The sequence below is a fragment of the Artemia sp. Qi Xiang Cuo genome, chromosome 15, assembly GCF_049724085.1.
Source record: "Artemia sp. Qi Xiang Cuo chromosome 15, ASM4972408v1, whole genome shotgun sequence".
NCBI lineage: Eukaryota > Metazoa > Arthropoda > Branchiopoda > Anostraca > Artemiidae > Artemia > Artemia sp. Qi Xiang Cuo.
Genome location: NC_142808.1, coordinates 8,721,578 through 8,739,254, shown reverse-complemented (window position 1 = coordinate 8,739,254; position 17,677 = coordinate 8,721,578). Strand labels below are relative to the sequence as shown.

The 17,677-nt window shown below is 37.1% G+C and overlaps 1 protein-coding gene across 1 annotated transcript in view; it reads right to left on the bottom strand.

Moving 5' to 3' along the window:
• cac (calcium voltage-gated channel subunit cacophony) overlaps nt 1–17,677 on the bottom strand; it is a 534,146-nt gene that overhangs the window by 194,859 nt on the left and 321,610 nt on the right. The window contains exon 19 of the mRNA XM_089100885.1: nt 16,564–16,689. Coding sequence (XP_088957011.1) covers nt 16,564–16,689 — 126 coding nt within the window. The remainder of the gene's footprint in view (nt 1–16,563; nt 16,690–17,677) is intronic.

The window sequence follows — 17,677 nt, the reverse complement described above, 5'->3', positions numbered from 1 at the left end:
TCTTAAAGAATTAGAACAAAATTTGAACTTTAGCGTACAGAGAGAGTAATAATTTACGTAATAAAAATATACGAATATAGAAGTTCGTTACGTCAGCTAATTCGTAATTTAGATATATTTTTTACTAATAAAAACGTTCGTAAATAAAATTAAAAAACTTTCGAGAAAGCCATTTAACAAAAAAAAGTAAAATTAATACGCGAATTTCGTTTTATTTATTCATGTACGGTAAGCCAAAATCAAAACCTGCATTAATTCAAAAACGTTCAGAAATCAAATAAAAAAACAAGTTTTTTTAACAGAAAGTAAGGGGCAATATTAAAATTAAAAACGAACAGATATTATTCCGTATATAAAAGGGACTGTCCCCTCCTCAACGCCTCGCTCTTTACGCTAAAGTTTGACTCTGTCTCACAACTTTATTTTTTAAAACAACAAAAAACATCAGGGTCAAGAGAGAGGCGTTGAGGAGGAGACAGCCCCTTTCATATACGGATTAATTTCTGTTCGTTTTAAGTTTTAGTGTCGCTCCTTACTTTCAGTTAAAAAAAACTAATTTTTTTTATTTAATAGCAGTAGAAAGCTATCTCATACTCCCACGCGAACACCAAATATGGGCATAGAGTCCCTGTTTCCAATAGGAAACAGGATCACGTGTTTCCTTCTTAGCCAATCAGAGACTCGCTTACATATCCTTCTAGACCAATCAGAGGCTCGCTTACATATGATTTTCCCTTGGCATACTTGGCTTGGCATGATTTTCCCTTGGCTTTATGTCAATCCCTTAGCCATTAAGCCGCTAAATTGACAAAACATTTCCGCAAGATTATAATTGGTCACCCTCCAGTATATCTAAGTAAGTCCCCCCTCCCCCACAATACAAAAACTCCACCATACTATCTTTATACTCGATAGAAAACATAAAATATGTTCTTTTTACTACCTAAACCCTCCTCAAACCCCCCCCCCACTGTTTTTACAAGTATAATTCTTCCAATAGAAAAAAATTTATTCTTTCTGTAAGCCTATCTAAAAGTGACAGTCAACTTTATGTCAATCCCTTAGCCATTAAGCCGCTAAATTGACAAAACATTGCCTCAACATTATAATTAGCTGACACCCCCACAATTGCACTTCCTGCATGTCAATCCTTACATTAGCGGTTTGGCCAAAGGTTCCACAGATCAAAAAAGGATTGTTTTTCCAGTCAAATTAAAAACACTTTCACGCAGATAGAGATTGCTGTTTATTAAGCTTGTGGATTCACAACCTGTATGGAAGAGTGAAACGGGATTATTTCCAAAAATAATTACTAACAATATCTTTAGGACATTGGTGAAAAGGGGGGGGGAGGGGGACATGCCTAAATTCTATCGCCATCGTTGTAAAGTGAAAACAAAGTGTTTCTTTGCGTGAAAAGTAAGGGGCTGGGATCTCTATGAATAAGCTTTTTTAATTAATTAAAATAGCATTTGATTTCTGAGTTTAGTATATTTTTACTTCTTGCTTTACTGAAAATGCTGGGGAGGGGGCTTCTTAGTGATATATTCTTTTCTAGACAAAATTATGGTTAGGTTATGGGTACTAATTTTTCTTCGGTAAAAAAGGGGGAAATTATTTTCCATACTAAATTGTTTCTTCTTTTAAGGCCAATTGTGAAGAATGTATTGTCTCCCCTCCATCTAAGAGAGCAAGAGAGGGTGAGGAAGCCCCAATGCAGCCTGGCAGAAAACTAAAGAGAGAGTGGGCGGATAACTACAATGCCGAAGCTACGCAAGATCGTCAAATAGCCGGCCCGTCACCCCCTTATCATACATTGTCGAGGGTCTTAGGAGCTGCCCCGCCTATACAAGATCAGTAAGGTTGCCCTCCAACACGCGCTACCCGGGCCATTTGGCACCCAAGTGCAGTCGGGATATACAAACGTAAACATTTTTTCTTAGCTAAATTACCAGGTATATCTAAACATAGCCATTTTTCATCGCGCTGTGTGTGTGTGTCTCAGTGATATTAAAATATTAACCCCCCACCCCCAACCATTGTTTTAAATTTCTCTGCTCCCCCCCCTCCCTCAGAGATATCTAAATATAATGTAATTTTTTTGCATGTCAAAGAAACCACTCTCTTTTTCTAATCTTTCCAATTTTCTCTGTCCCCACTGTTGCTATCTCTTCGCTATCTCATAATAATATTTTTAGCTAATTTCTAGTTTACAGCTATCTCACCATTTGAAACTCAAAATGCTATTTTTCGCTAAAATATTATAGTTTTAAGGGGCCTAGAAGTAAATCTTTCATTTCATCACAGTAAAAGCGTGTCAGAGATATTAAAGGACATTGTTCCCCCTTTTAAATCAGGTCAATTATCGTATACATTCAGCCAGCTGAATTCTCGTAGTGAAGCCGAAAAGGGGCACTATATCCCGGACATAATTTTCTCATAGAAAATTCTTTACATTATAAACTGCTTTTATTTAAACACAATTCTCTATCGGAAAGAGACAGTGGCTATCTAGTAAAGACCACGGGTTTTTCAAAAGCTGATTAGTTTCTACCTTTTCTGCCATCTTTTAGGACTTTTCTTTTCTCTTTTTTTTTCAACACTGTAAAATTATATCATAGGATTTAAAAGATGTTTCCCCCCTCACTCAATTTGAAGGACAGAGATTATCCCATTTATCTATTGCACATATGGATTCTAATTTGCTTAATATTTTTGAAAGCTTTCAACCTTACAACTTGCCAAGATTTTAGGGAGACATTCAATAAGAGTTAGCGGTTCCCATTTAATTCTTTTTTCCTGAATATCTTGGAACAAAACAGACGCGATTACAATAATTAAGCTAATGAGTTCACAACCTGTAAGGAATTAGAGAAACGACTGATGGTCTAACAATATTTTTTTTAGGACATTATGTAAACGGCCGGAAGCCGCGGAGCCAGGGAAGCGCCGGTGGGTCCGGGAAGCACTGTGAGGCACGGGTAGGGAAGCGCCGAGGGCCGGGGAAGCGCTGCGGGAAGCGCCGCGGTGGCCCGCTGGGCCACTTGGAGGAGAGCATTAAATAGTGGACATTGGGAGGGGGGGGAGTTGTTTGAACAAAATCAAATTGTATTCTATGTAAAGCTTTTTAGATTTTAGTTAAGTATTGCCTTCTATGTCATTTTTAAAATGTATTAAGTTGGAACTTTCAGAATATCGATAGAGTAGGGAATTAAATGCTACTATGTGCATACTGCTACTACTACTAAGCACGTTTTAAATAATACGTAAATAATAATCCCAATTTTAAAAATAGGGTGATTTGAACACTTAAAAAAATAAGCTATTTTTCATTTATAGGTTGGACCATTGGTACCATATTCCTTGTCACCGTCCTCATCAGTTGGAGAAGGAGAGGATGCACCGGTGGACTCCCACAGCAATTTACCATGGAGCGGTTATTCACTGGAAATTCCAGATAATATTGAAGATTTTTAGCTGATTTTTCAATGTAGATTATAGCGAAGTTGAGCAGGGCGACTTGAGTCAAAACACCTTGCAGCGTTTGGATGATTTTACCCGGGATTTAACAGGGAATCCTCCTCTAGCCCCCGATAACCTACTTCCACTTCAAACAACTGAAGTGGATTCCCATACCCCAAATATTGAACAATGCGTAGCGAGTGTTGATAATATACAAGAGGGGGAGGGGGGTAATGTCAAATTTACAACTTTTCCTGAATTTCACTTATCTAATATAATTTTAAATGCAATAATTGTCTACACTGCGACTTTTGGTGATCCGTTTGATTCACTTATGTGGGAAAATTTTGTGTTTGACCCCGTAGAAATTGTGCATGACTATGTAGATAAAATTCATGCACTGCTGGAGAATCAAATTCAATTATGGGGAGGGGGGAGGGATTCAATTAAGCTTTCTATTGTTTTAAAGGTGTTTTATTTAAATGAGGGGAAAAGTGAAGTTTACCACCATTATATACACTCCGATATGCGTTTGATCTATCCGAATTTAGAAAATTTTGAGGGTGCCTTTTGCGAGTGGGTAGGTCATATTATAGCGCATCTTGAGAACTTTAACGAAAATGGGAGCGGCTCTGTAGTTCTTTATGTTGAAAATTTAAGTGTGAATATTTGTAAATTTAAGAACGATTTTATTTTAAGAGGGAGGGGGCAGGGTCTGAGAGGTCAATAGTTTTAAACTATAATCCAGAATTAGTAGGTTGTCGTGGTGTCCAGCGGATTTGTTTTGAAACAACTCAAAAATGTTTCAAGTACGCTTTCCTCATATCAACATTTCAGCCTCTAGCAGATAACGCTACCAAGACGAATTTAGACGATTGGGCTGTACTTGGGAAGGAAGGGTCCAATTTTCCAATTGTAGATTTCTCTTGTTTAGAAGGAAAATACCCAGTAACGCTAAGATCCATTGATGTTTTTGATAGGGCCAATGCCCATTTAAATATCGGCGTTACTGTGGTTCAGTATAAAACTGAATTTGAAGATGGGGTTTGTTTAAAAAAGAAGGGGGTAGTCTTCCTACTAAGAGACCCGTCAATTGAATTAGTCAGACACTGGGTTTGGTTTTTTTACACACCACCATCTAGTGACCTTCCCAATTCAAATGGCCATTTTAATCCTATTACAGACATCAGTAAAGCTCTGGGGGAGGGTAAGAAAAAGGGGGTATGTTTCTACTGTCCGAAATGCCTGTCTAGATTTTGGACTGAATTAAAGTTGCAAAATCACATGAAGCACTGTAGACGGCATGGCTACCAGACAGTGGAAACGGTTTCATGGAATAGCGCTATTCAACTTTTTAAAATTTTTCCAAACACCCTCCTCCTGTGCACCAAAACATCTTTAAACTGTAAAGATATACTGGTGCAAGTGTATAGTCTTAGATATCCAAATCAAATGAAAGAATATCAGGCTATGCAGTGTCCTATACCCCTGCCCAAAGAGACAATTATAACACCATATGGTTGTTAGAAATAGTAGAAACATTGGATGAGGCGGAGTGCACGATGAAGGCACTGACTAAACTAATTGGCACAGCTAATGGCGCTATTTCTCGTTTGAGAAATACCCATTATCCTATGGTGTTGTCTGCAGAGGATCGTCTCGCGATTAAAAATTAAAAAATATGTTGGGTTTGTAAGGGGGAGTTTGTAGAGGGGGATAAGGAGACTAAAGGGAAAAGAGGGGGGAGGGGGAAAGTCAGAGACTATAATCACTTGTGGCAGGAAATATCCTCTGGGGGTAGTAGTTTTAGAGGGGTTGTGCATCAATCGTGTAACTTAAATGTTTGCCAGCACTTTTTTATCCCTGTTTTTATCCACAATGCAAATTACGACTTAAAATTTATTTTATCGGCACTGGCACGTGCATTTATTTTACCTGCAGCAGCAGTGACGACAACTATTGTACAGTTTTTTCCACCGCGGCCCCCGGGGGGTGGGAGACCCTTCCAGCGGCCGGCTCCCAGGGGGTGGGGGGTCCCGCCCGTGGCTGGCCTTCGGTCCGCGACCCTGGGGGGGGAACCCCATTTTTAAATTCATAATGTTCAACTGTGCTACTTCATGTTCCAAGTGTTTTTTTTTCTGTGTTTTTCAAGTGTTGTTGTTGTACAGAAAAGTGTGCTACTATGTGCTAATGTACATAAAGTGTTCTTACTGGACAAAAAGTGTTTTTTAAAGACAATAAGTGTTGTTCTTGCTCTTGTTCATGTTGATGGACAAAAAGTGTTTTAAGACAATAAGTGTTGTTCTTACTCTTGTTCATGTTGATGGACAAAAAAAATAAGTGTTTTTTAAAAGACAAGAAGTGTTGTTCTTGCTGTTCTTGGACAAAAGTATGTTTTTATTTATATTGAACAAAAAGTGTTATTCTCATCATTGTTCTTGTTGAAGAAATAGAGTTTAAATGTTGAAAGTAAATGATCATGAAATATTGTTTTTTGTTGTTGTTCATGTTAGTGTAGATCGATCTATGGGAAAATTATTGCTAGTACTACTTCTTCTCTGGACACGTATAATTTACATTTAGTTGTAGTCCGACTGTTGTCAAAAGCAGCAGCAGCAACATGTATCAATTTAAAACACCCTCCAGATCGTTTCTGTGTGGTCCCTCAACACTTTTAGCTAAAATATATCAAATTGTCATAAAATATTTGTGGAAAAGCCGAAAAAAATCTACTATTGCTAGAGTGTTTGGCAGGAGTCTTATGATCAAATAAAAGCAATTGCCACAGCCATACCAATACAATTCATGCGAGGACTTAATGTTATCTATAGTATTGAACTGAACTTGTGGCTAATTATTGATGATCTGGCTGAATCCATTGGACGGTTCTAAGAGGAAATACTACAACTGTTCACCGTTTGCTCTCATCATGAGAACATTTCCATAACCTTAGTACTACACAATCAGTTTCATCAGAGCGAATGCATGCAAACCCTTGCTTTGTATTTCACTATCTATATTTTATATCGAGTTGTTCGTGATTCTAGCTCGCTAATAACTCTCAATAAACAGATATACCCTGGCACCCATAAATTTCTGCTGTCAGCGTACATTCAGGCGACTAATAAGCCCTATGGTTACATTTTGCTGGATCTTAATCAGAGCATGCCCGAGGATCTACGTGTAGTCACCGACATTTTCGACAGTGAAATTACAGTATATCTTCCGGTGAACAGTAGAAAAGGCTATTAGTTGACATTATGACACTGAAGAAACTTTACGAACAACGGCATTTATTTTCCGTTTTAAGCAGTTCAAAACCCTTGCTTATGAAGGCCATACTCAAACATGTTGTTGACAATGACTTCATTAATCTAATATCTGAACTTTGTTTAAATTTAACCGAGGGCAATGTTCAACTGCCAGAAGGTGTTAGACAACAGACAAAGCAACATCGTTCCACTGTACGCGCCTTGGCTTGTAAAAAGAAGGGAAAAGTTTTTAAAAGAAAACGTCTCCTTCAAGCGGGCGGTAGCTTTTTCACACTTTTACTGCCAATAATTACAGGACTTGTAAACAGTTTTCTCTAGAGAGAGAATGGCAAAACCCTATAAATTGACACCATTTGAACTTGTCCTCTCGCCCGTCGAACATTTTGAAGACAATATAAGCAAATTAATTAATGATGAAAATATTACCGATGAAAAAAACTGCTTTTACTTCAAGATGCATTGCGACGTGTGGACAAACATAGACCTTATCGTGAGAGACCCACCACCGCCGCCGATCCTTCTAAACAGGAAACATCTCCTCAAGATTCTGCAGCAGTGCAATCAAAGGAGAAGGGATTGAATTCAATTGTATCGAAAATTGGAAGCTTATTGCCAGTGACCTATCGTGAACAGAGTAAAAGAGTATTATCTTATCTCGTGTTGGAAACTGGTGGTGATCAAGTTCAAGTCGACAGCACAGGGAAACGAATTTTAATTCAGAGAAAAAGTTATGATCTAGTTGATTTAATATGTGATATGGTGACGAATCGTAAAAGATTTATCCTTTGAAAATAATCTATACATCTTTCTAAGTGTAGCAAACTATCCCAAAAGTCTTATTGGCAATAAGCAAATTCTAAAGAAACTAAGAGAATATAGTCCTCCAACAACACCAGCGCCAACACCATTTAAAAAAGAAGAAGATTCAATGTTTGAAAATACTAGCAGCAGCAGCAGCAGCAATGATTTTATAACACCTGTTACTACCAGTCAAAAGCGAAAACAAATTAATTCGCCCTTCAGTGTGCAAAAGGGGAGTGGACATTGAACTACGTGTTTGCGTTCAAAATAGATGAAGTTATGAAAGGTGTCTATGAAAATATTGGTGAAGCGGGAAGTTTAAGTTCTCCCAAAACGCTTTCTAAGGTTGTTTCCGGCAGCACATTGAAAAAAGCAAAAGAGCTTCTAGAGAATGAACCGAGTTACACACTACACCGGAATCACAGGCTTCGTGGCAAACAATATCGACAAACTAAAGCCTTTTTCCCTCTACATATAATGCAAACGGATCTTTTAAATTTAGACACAATTCAACGGTGTCACAATGCACCCTACAAATATATTCTGATGGCAATGAGTGTCTTTAGTCGCTATGCCTATGCCATTCCATTACGATCAAAGAGAGGTGTTGAAGTTGCTCAGGCCATTGAAAGTATTCTTGAACAGGATTCGTATAGAAAAATTCAATCGGATCGTGGCAGTGAATTTGTTAATCTACATGTGCAAAAGGTTCTTTTGAAATATAATACAACACTTTATCATAGTCACAGCCCGATAAAGGCTGCATTGGCTGAACGATTAATAAGAACGATTCGTCTATTAATTTCAAGATATTGTACCCTGAAAAATACATCTGCTTTTATTCATGACTTAGATAAAATCATGCCGATATATAACCATCGACCTGATGGATCTCTGTCCAACTCGAGCCCTGAAAAAGTTCACTGCAGTGAAAATACATGTGATGCTTTTCTAAAGCAATTTTCTAATGATGAAAAAGAAAAAAAAATATGAAGCACAAGCTCAATGTGGGTGATACTGTTTAAACTAATAGAACCAACAATATGTCTGAAAAAGGGGAATTATTTATGGAGCACTGAGCTTTTTAAATTGTCCAAAAACTTAGACACGGAACCCACGACCTGTTGACTGCGAGACACCAAGGATGACGAAATTCTCGGCAGTTTTCATGAATATAAACTGAAAAAAGTTACAAACACTAGTGAAACTTATCAAATTGAAAAGATATTACAGAGTCGTACTCGTAGGGGCAAGAGACAGTGTTGCTTGTTGGCTGGCTAGGATACAACTCAGATTTTGATTCTTGTGTCAGTGCTGAAGATATTAACAATGCCCAATGATTTCTATGTGACTTTCATGTCCAATGTTTCTGATCCTCTCTACAATGACTTGAATAGAACAAGTGATTTTTGGACGAAACTCTTCCCCACCATCAAATTCGATGGAAAGTATGAAGTAGCTCTTGTCGACTGTATTCTCAAAAATACCTACGACATCCTGAGAAAGGATCGTAAATATGAAATAAAAATTAGACCCTATGATATGGCCACCACCACCCTCAAGTTATCAAGAACAAATTCAAAAATCAATTGGATGGATTATCCATATATTGAATTACCCTACGAGGAACTCACCAGTATGAATGATTTATTTCGTTCTATTAATAAAAGAATTTCCGCTCGTAAAAAAAGAGCTTTTCATTTCAACTATTCAAAGGAGGAGGGCAAGATCTACATTAGCTCACCTATTGCCAACGAAAAGGTTATTCTCAATGATAGTTTAAAGGATCTTCTTGGCTTTAAGCTCAATATAATCACCGGTAAAAGTGCTGGCAACACTAATTTCATTTTTGCTGACTAGCCACTTGCCTTTTTCCACAGATACTTGTATATTTATCTACGCTTCATTCGTGGAAACCCTTCGGGTTAGCTATTTAAATTCGCCCCTTTTAAGAGTTCTTGAAAGAAAAATCGATCAAGAATATATTCGACGCTACAATATAAATCATTTTCAATATATTTTCTTAGACACTTACTATTTTGACCCCTGTCAGTTAACACTACGAACTGAATTGGGTGATTCCATAGCAATTTCAAAAGGTTTGGCTGTGATTACATGCCATTTTTGACCCATCGTTCAACAACAACAAGATTTCTAATAGAAAAGTGGTATTCATTTGTCCTGATATTGACTGCTATGTTAATACTCTTGGCCCAAGACAACAGGGCAATGGAATGGACTACTACAAAGGTCGCTCGTCAATGTCTGGCTACGGTCTTGGCACTTGGATTGCTAAGCTGTTTCGCTCTTCACTACCATTGGCTAGAAAATATCTTGTACCGGCTGCAACAGATTTTGCAATGTATACACTATACGATTGGGGCTCTGGGAAGGATTTTAAAAAAGTGCTACGGAAAATCTTAGGTCCAGTGCGAGAACCCGTGGCGAGAGATTAAAACAAAATGGTAAAGGTTTAAAAAGGTTGAGAAACAATGCATCACTCATTAGTCTCCACTCAGGTCGGAAACGAAAGACATCACCACTCTTGTCAAAGAAAAGAAGGAAAAAGCCGAAACGTACTGTAAACAGAAGAAGAAGCCCCAGGAAGCGAATTGTTAGATCGAAACTAGGTTTCTTTTCCTAAGATGTCCTACCTACCGCATAAGGATTTTCAACCTTCAATCACCACCTCATTGAATCTATTCAATGCTGAAAATGTTGATGTGAGTGTCAAGCATGGATACTATGAACAATTTTATCCTCAACAACCCCTCTCCGATAATATCCACTTTCAAATTTATTCCAATGAAGACTACTTTATGGACATGTCTTCAACATTTATAGATTTACAAATGAAAGTCCGGAAATCTGATAATACAATGCCAATTCTGGCCGATGGAATATCCTATGAAAATTGTATATTATATAATTTATTTCGTCAAATCATTGTCTACATCAATGGCACGCTGGTGAGCACAAGCAACAATCTCTCAAATTATACAAGCTATATACAATTCAAGTTGATGATACCCAAGTCATACAAGGAATTGAGAGGCACCTCCAATGGATATGAATATATTGATAATACTGATAGTACAGATGCACTTAAAAATGCTACAACTAGTGAATTACATCTAGTTGGAAAAATTTATCATGAAATATTTAATATACCCCAATGGCTGCCGCCCAATATTAAAGTGGATATAAAACTGACGCTTGCATCCTCCAATTTTATATTGAGAAAAGAACTTGCTGCCAATCCTGATGTAAGTCTCTCCCTCACCTCGGCAATACTTCATGTACGCAAACAACAGGTTATAAATTCTGATTGCTTGGGCAGTCGAAAAACTGAGAGCCATTGGAAATAATATTAAACTACTTGTTCCTCATACAATCACCAATCAACGTCATATTGCCATGAGCTCACGCTCCTTCACCGACTCATCCTTTGTCAATGGCGAAATTCCGCCAAAACTCGCTTTGGCATTTGTAAAAAGCGCCAGTGCAATAGGATCATGGACTGAATACCCACATAAATTCGAGATGTTTGAACTTTCATCTCTTGTGTGTAAAGTAAACGGCATCCCACCCTACAATGTATCTTTTGATAAATCCTATAGAACATTGTATGAGTTGACCATGCAAACCCTAGATCAGGATTCGCAACTATTTGAAAATGGTATAACCGAAGATATATTTGCTAAAACACATGGTATCGTTGTACTGGATTTGTCTGGCATGCAGGATATGAGTATAGTACGTACGGGGAGTGTGTGTTTAGGGTGTACATTTGCCGAGCCATTGGCTGAGAGTATTGCACTAATCTCACTAAATCAATATGAAACCTATTGGGAAATCACTCCCAAAGGCAGTGTTCTACTAGACTTGGCGCCATGAACACCAGTCAAATAATCAATGTATTCAATATGGACCCATACATGTCCCAGTACAAATCCTATTGTCTACCCTCGGAATTTTTTGGAAAAATTCAAAGTGTCAACAATACTTTAATTATTATTAATAGCAGTCCGTCGACTGTGCTGACGGGTCATTGGCTGTGCATCTTTCAAACAATGAAGACAATTGAATTTTTTGATCCTCTTGGTCTACCCTATACATTCTACACACCCCACATCAGCAACTATATTGAGAGCAGTGGGAAACCTATTATTTAAAATATGAAGAGGGTGCAGGATCTAACGACTAAAAGCTGTGGCTTCCATGCACTAATATATTTTGTGTTCCGATGTCGCGGCTATACTTACAAGCAGTTTCCCCACTTTTATGGTGACAATCCACGTCTGAACGACTTTCTAGTGGAAAATATCCTCTCAGACCTATATAGTATTGATTTCAGTGCCCTAAGAGTAAAGTGCTTAAAAAATGTTTGTGAATTTGTTTATTAATAAAATGCATATATATATATATATACAACAATGTCTTTAAATCTTCACTTTAGATTTCTTCTTCTTCGATGTATAGGCAACCGTCGTGAACCACTAATGCCGGTAAATCATTTGGATTCACTGTATATTGATCTTGATTGACTGCAAAGTCAGGGTCACATTTTCTACACTACAATGTAACTTCACTCTTGTCATATCTCTTTGTATAGTCAATGATACTATTTGCATTCATATTATGAAATTCATGAGTTTCAATCTGTCTATTTGAAGTAATATCACATTCAGTGTTTTAAAATGGTGAATCACATTCGGTAACTGCCAAATAAAAATCACTTGGTTTATAGTCATAGTAGGCAGTGTCGTCACAGCGATGACATAGAAACCAAATTGTCTTGTTAGTCCAACAGTTGAATCGTAGACCTGATCTCCCTTCCAGAATAATTTAAATCCACGACGATACCAATCCCGTAGAAATAAACTAAACTCATATTTAACATTCTTTCCAGTCATAGCAGGGTATGTATTGTCCCACTGATCACATTTATCATAGTGACAATTGGAGCACAGGTGTCCTCTAGGGTGAGAGTCAAACACCTCTTCAAGACATGAATTACATCCTATAATTTGTACTGCATAGCCTCTATCTAATTTACAAGGATTTCATAATTTGCACTTTTCACTATAGTCATCAATAATTGTACAATTCTCACATTGAGTCCGACTGCCAAGTGTGTACATGCACAATGGAAATGTATAGAGCATTATTGGTTTCAAATATCAACTCTCTCACGGCTAAAATGAAACTGATCATCCTCGCTCAATAAATTCAATGAGGGGACTGGGGAGAGGAGTAACTCAGCGACGTTACCTCTTTCGAATGGCGGGGGGGGCCATCTACATCGAACCCATTGGCAATGTTTTCAAAATTATATACACGATAAGATTCTACTTTGTTCCAATTAAAATATCAATAAATTGACTATAAGCACTTGAATCACATTTTAAAAGTTTCATACAATAGTCCAATGGGGGAGAATCAGTTTTCATTATATTGTAAAGTGTTCCCCGAGAGAATATCCTGCGTTGAAGAGATAACTCTAGAAAATCGTCATCCAAAATCAAATGTTTTTCCATAAATACTAGATTTGATCTAATTCTCTCTTTCTCAAATTTATTAATTTTTCAGTCCTTTTACTCTGACTGCTTACTCTAGACTGACCCTGATTCGTTAGCCCTAGCCTAACTTGACCCGAAAAGAAATGGAACATTTTTGATTTAAAAGCAATTTTATTGAATAATTATAGCTACAACAATAATACTATGTACGTACAATTATCGATAGAGTTTTTTGTTTTCAATATGTTTTACTAATGAACTTTAAGCCCATTGAGGTCTATTCACATTGGCTATATCAACTTTAGCAGCAAAACATAATTGATCCTCCATTTTAAATTTGCCCCTACATTCGCCCCTAGCGTTTACTTGGCCAAAACAACAACAACAAATAAATCGACCTGGGAAAAAGAGGTCATTGACCCACTTCGATTATGCAATCATTCTCCCTGGGGATTCCATGCCCATATTTGGTGCCCCGTCACGACTGACATTACCACGTGTTCTCCCTAGGGACTCTATGCCCATATTTGGTGTTCGCATGAGAGTATAAGATAGCTTTCTACTAATAGCTTCTAAAGCTTCGGAGCAATAGGTCTTCTTTAATCCTATCGTAATGCACTAAAAAATTTTCATTGAAATCGGGACTTTATAGGCAGGTTTACCAAGAGAAGCTCCCAATTGACCTAGGAGGAGGAGGAGCACGTATTGGAAATAAGTTGTCGTAAGAATTTTTGTATAGAAATTCTAGAGCTACTCTATGATCCAATCCTCTCATAAGAATGAATTTACAAATGTAATAAAGTTCTATTTTACCTTCTAGGGTTATAATGACCGAAAGGCTAAGATGGGTAGAAAACGTTGTACGAATGAAGAATGATAGCTTACGAAACATTGGACTCTTTAGTCATCCAACTCTACCGAATAAATGCAGATTGTCACCAAATAGGGTTAAAAGATATCACGAAAAAGAATTCATAGGAAATTGGGACTTCATAAGAGGGTTTACGAAGGGAAGCTCCCAATTGACCTGGGTGAAGGAGGAGCACGTGCAGCTGTTGGTAAGCGGCCATAAGAATTTTTGGCATAGGGATTACACTGCTACTCTCTATCCCAGCCCTCTTAGATCGTGCTCTTGTTTCGCTAATAGACTGATGGTCAGTTTTGAAACTCGAAAACTCAATCTTGTTGCGACAGCCAAATTGATTTTTTCCAATGTGGAAGCAGAAGACGTTTCAGTTATTCATTGGATGGGGTGTGGTTCAACCTGTCGTTCGGACATCGCATCACATAGCCAGTCCAGCGGAGGTTTCTGGACTTGATACTGTCCCAGATGAAAACAGGACCTGCCACTTTTTCCCTCAATAGATGCTAATAATCCTGTCAGTGGTTACATGACCCGAAAAAAGAAAAGGTGTTGAACCATATCGACACCACTGGCTTTTTAAGATTTTAGTAGAGAAGCTTTAGATCTATTAAATAGACCTGATAAAAAACATTTTTTCTAGAGTAGAAAACATCAAAAACAGGATTAGGCAAAAAAAGTACGGGGTAGCCTAGACAAATAAACGATAAGAACAAAAGAAATATTCTTACTCTAACATAAAACGGTTAGGTATTTTAATAAACCTAGTTCAGAATCACATGTGGAGCTGCTGGATAGGTACACCTTTGAAATAAATTAAGTGGGATTAAGTTTATATATAGAATAGAATAGAAAATGATTTATTGGCTAAAATAGCACAAAAGCTAGCATAAGCACGTCAGAATTACAATAATAAAACAGATGTTAGGGGATAAACATAAAACAAAAATTATATCAATTATTAAAATAGGAAACAAAATAGGGGACAAAAGAGTGTTTGTACCTCATGGTCAACATTTAAGGATACAGGTCCAGTTGGGTATTTGGACCTCTACGAGCATTCAGTCTTGTATTAGGAAGGATTGGGGGGTTTTCTTTAAAGAGAGGGAGAAAACGTCAATGATAGTCAGAACTAAGGCACTTGTGACCAAAGTTCATGGTGAGGATGTGACATCGTAATTCCAGCGTAGTAATTTCAAGTCTAGCCAAACCATCACAAGGTTTGGCTAGACTTGAACCTTCATATCTAGTTACATATTATAGTTTTTTGTTTACATTTCGTTAGATTGATCAGTTTTACTGGACGTGAAAAAAAAAGATAAATCAATCAAAAGGAAAAAAAAAGTTATAATGTTCTGAATCATGCAATTTATTGTTGGTGAGTTTTTGCTTGTTTGTGTTTCATTCAGTTCATACCTATAGTTCTAATTATATTATACTAATTTTCAAAAACCAGTTCTGTTGATTATTTGATTATCTTCTTCTTTTTTTGTCATTGTTTTCGCATTATACACTTTCAAGCTGAATCTTAGATTTGCTCCTTATTAGTTTTTGTTTGTACTTCTCTATTACAACAATGAATCGAAAGTTAAAATGAACAATTAAGAGATAGCGAGAGAGAGAGAGAGAGAGAGAGAGAGAGAGAGAGAGGGAGGGAGATAGAGAGAGGGAGGGAGATAGAGAGGTATACATATATATATATATATATATATATATAGAGAGAGAGAGAGAGAGAGAGAGAGAGAGAGAGAGAGAGAGAGAGAGAGAGAGAGAGAGAGAGAGAGAGAGAGAGAGAGAGAGAGAGAGAGAGAGAGAGAGAGAGAGAGAGAGAGAGAGAGAGAGAGAGAGAGAGAGAGAGAGAGAGAGAGAGAGAGAGAGAGAGAGAGAGAGAGAGAGAGAGAGAGAGAGAGAGAGAGAGAGAGAGAGAGAGAGAGAGAGAGAGAGAGAGAGAGAGAGAGAGAGAGAGAGAGAGAGAGAGAGAGAGAGAGAGAGAGAGAGAGAGAGAGAGAGAGAGAGAGAGAGAGAGAGAGAGAGAGAGAGAGAGAGAGAGAGAGAGAGAGAGAGAGAGAGAGAGAGAGAGAGAGAGAGAGAGAGAGAGAGAGAGAGAGAGAGAGAGAGAGAGAGAGAGAGAGAGAGAGAGAGAGAGAAAGAGAGAGAGAGAGAGAGAGAGAAAGGGAGAGAGAGAGAGGGGGGACACAGACAGAGAGACAAACAGAGTAAGATAAAGAAAAAGAAGGAGGGAAGTAGGGGACTTACGGTAATAATGTTTGATATGTGGTATTTCAACCTCTAATTTTAATTAAACTTTTCAAGACATGTGTAATCACTATTTGGTAAAAAAAAAACACCTTTAGATTGATTGAAAACTTATGAACCAGATTAACCCTTTGTATTATATTTTGATGATACCAATCGTATTATTATATTGTCATATTCAATTAAATTATTCAACTACGTTCTTTATAATATTCATAATAATCATATTCAGTCATATTAATCGTAGTTATTAATTGAGATACAAATTTTAAGGAATTGGCATTAATTTGACTAATTTTAGCCAAATATCCACAATAAGGTTCAAAGCTTTCTAGATTTGTCAAAAAATCAGGGTTCAAATGAGTAAGATGAGGTATGATTTACTTACGGATTTGTTGGGGACAATATAAACATAGAAGAATAAGGTAGCATTGGTTTTGGGCCCGTTGTGTCGTCTTCATCATCATCTTTTGATTTTGCTTCCTGCTCTTTACTCATTGTTTTACCGTTTTTCCTTAAATAAAGAAGAGAAAATTACAAGTAGCCAATTTAAAAGATATACCAAGCCATAAAAAGTACAATTATATAACTTTCAGTGTAAAATAAATGATGATTCCAGTAGTAGACTCGATCATAACAGCACCTCTGACAAAAAAAGCAAACAAAATTGCACGGAACAAATAAAAATTGCACCATTTTGGCATACAATGTAGGGGATGCACCTTCTTTATTAAATATCATTATTGCCCCCTAGGGGCGACCAAGTAAAAAACAAAATCTAGCTCATAGTAATCAAAAATTTGAAGAAGATTTTTGAAGTAACAGTCAAGTGATGAAGAATCACCATTCGACCATTATTCAGGAATGTTAACTATTATTCTGATTGATAAGAGTTCGTTGTGAAGACAAATTTATGGGAATTCCAAATTTAAGAAAATTGTCTGAAACCCCCAAAATGTTGTTAGATCAAAATTAAAATTCAACAGATTGAATAATCATAGCTGAAAACACCATTAAGGAAAATTGCAGTCCCCAATGTTGACCAACAAGGAAAGTCACTTTTTCACATGGGAAGCAGTAATGGGTCTTCTTTTTTAATTCTTGGTTCCTTTCTTTAGTCACTACTAGTATTTTTCATATGGGAAGTAGTGATGCGTCTCCTTCTTTTATTCTTGGTTCCTATTTTTAGTCGCTTCTAGTGTTTTTCACACATGGGAAGCAGCATTGTATCTCCTTTTCTTATGCTTGCTTATTTTCTTTAGTCGCTACTAGTGTTTTTCACATGGGATGCAGTGATGTGTCTCCTTATTTATTCTTGATACCTTTCTTTAGTGACCACTAGTATTGCTCACATGGAAAGCAGTAATGTGTCTTATTTTTTTATTCTTGGTTCCTTTCTTTAGTTGCTACTAGTGTTTTCCACATAGGGAGCAGGGATATGTCTTATTTTTTTATTCTTGGTTCCTTTCTTTAGTTGCTACTAGTGTTTTCCACATAGGGAG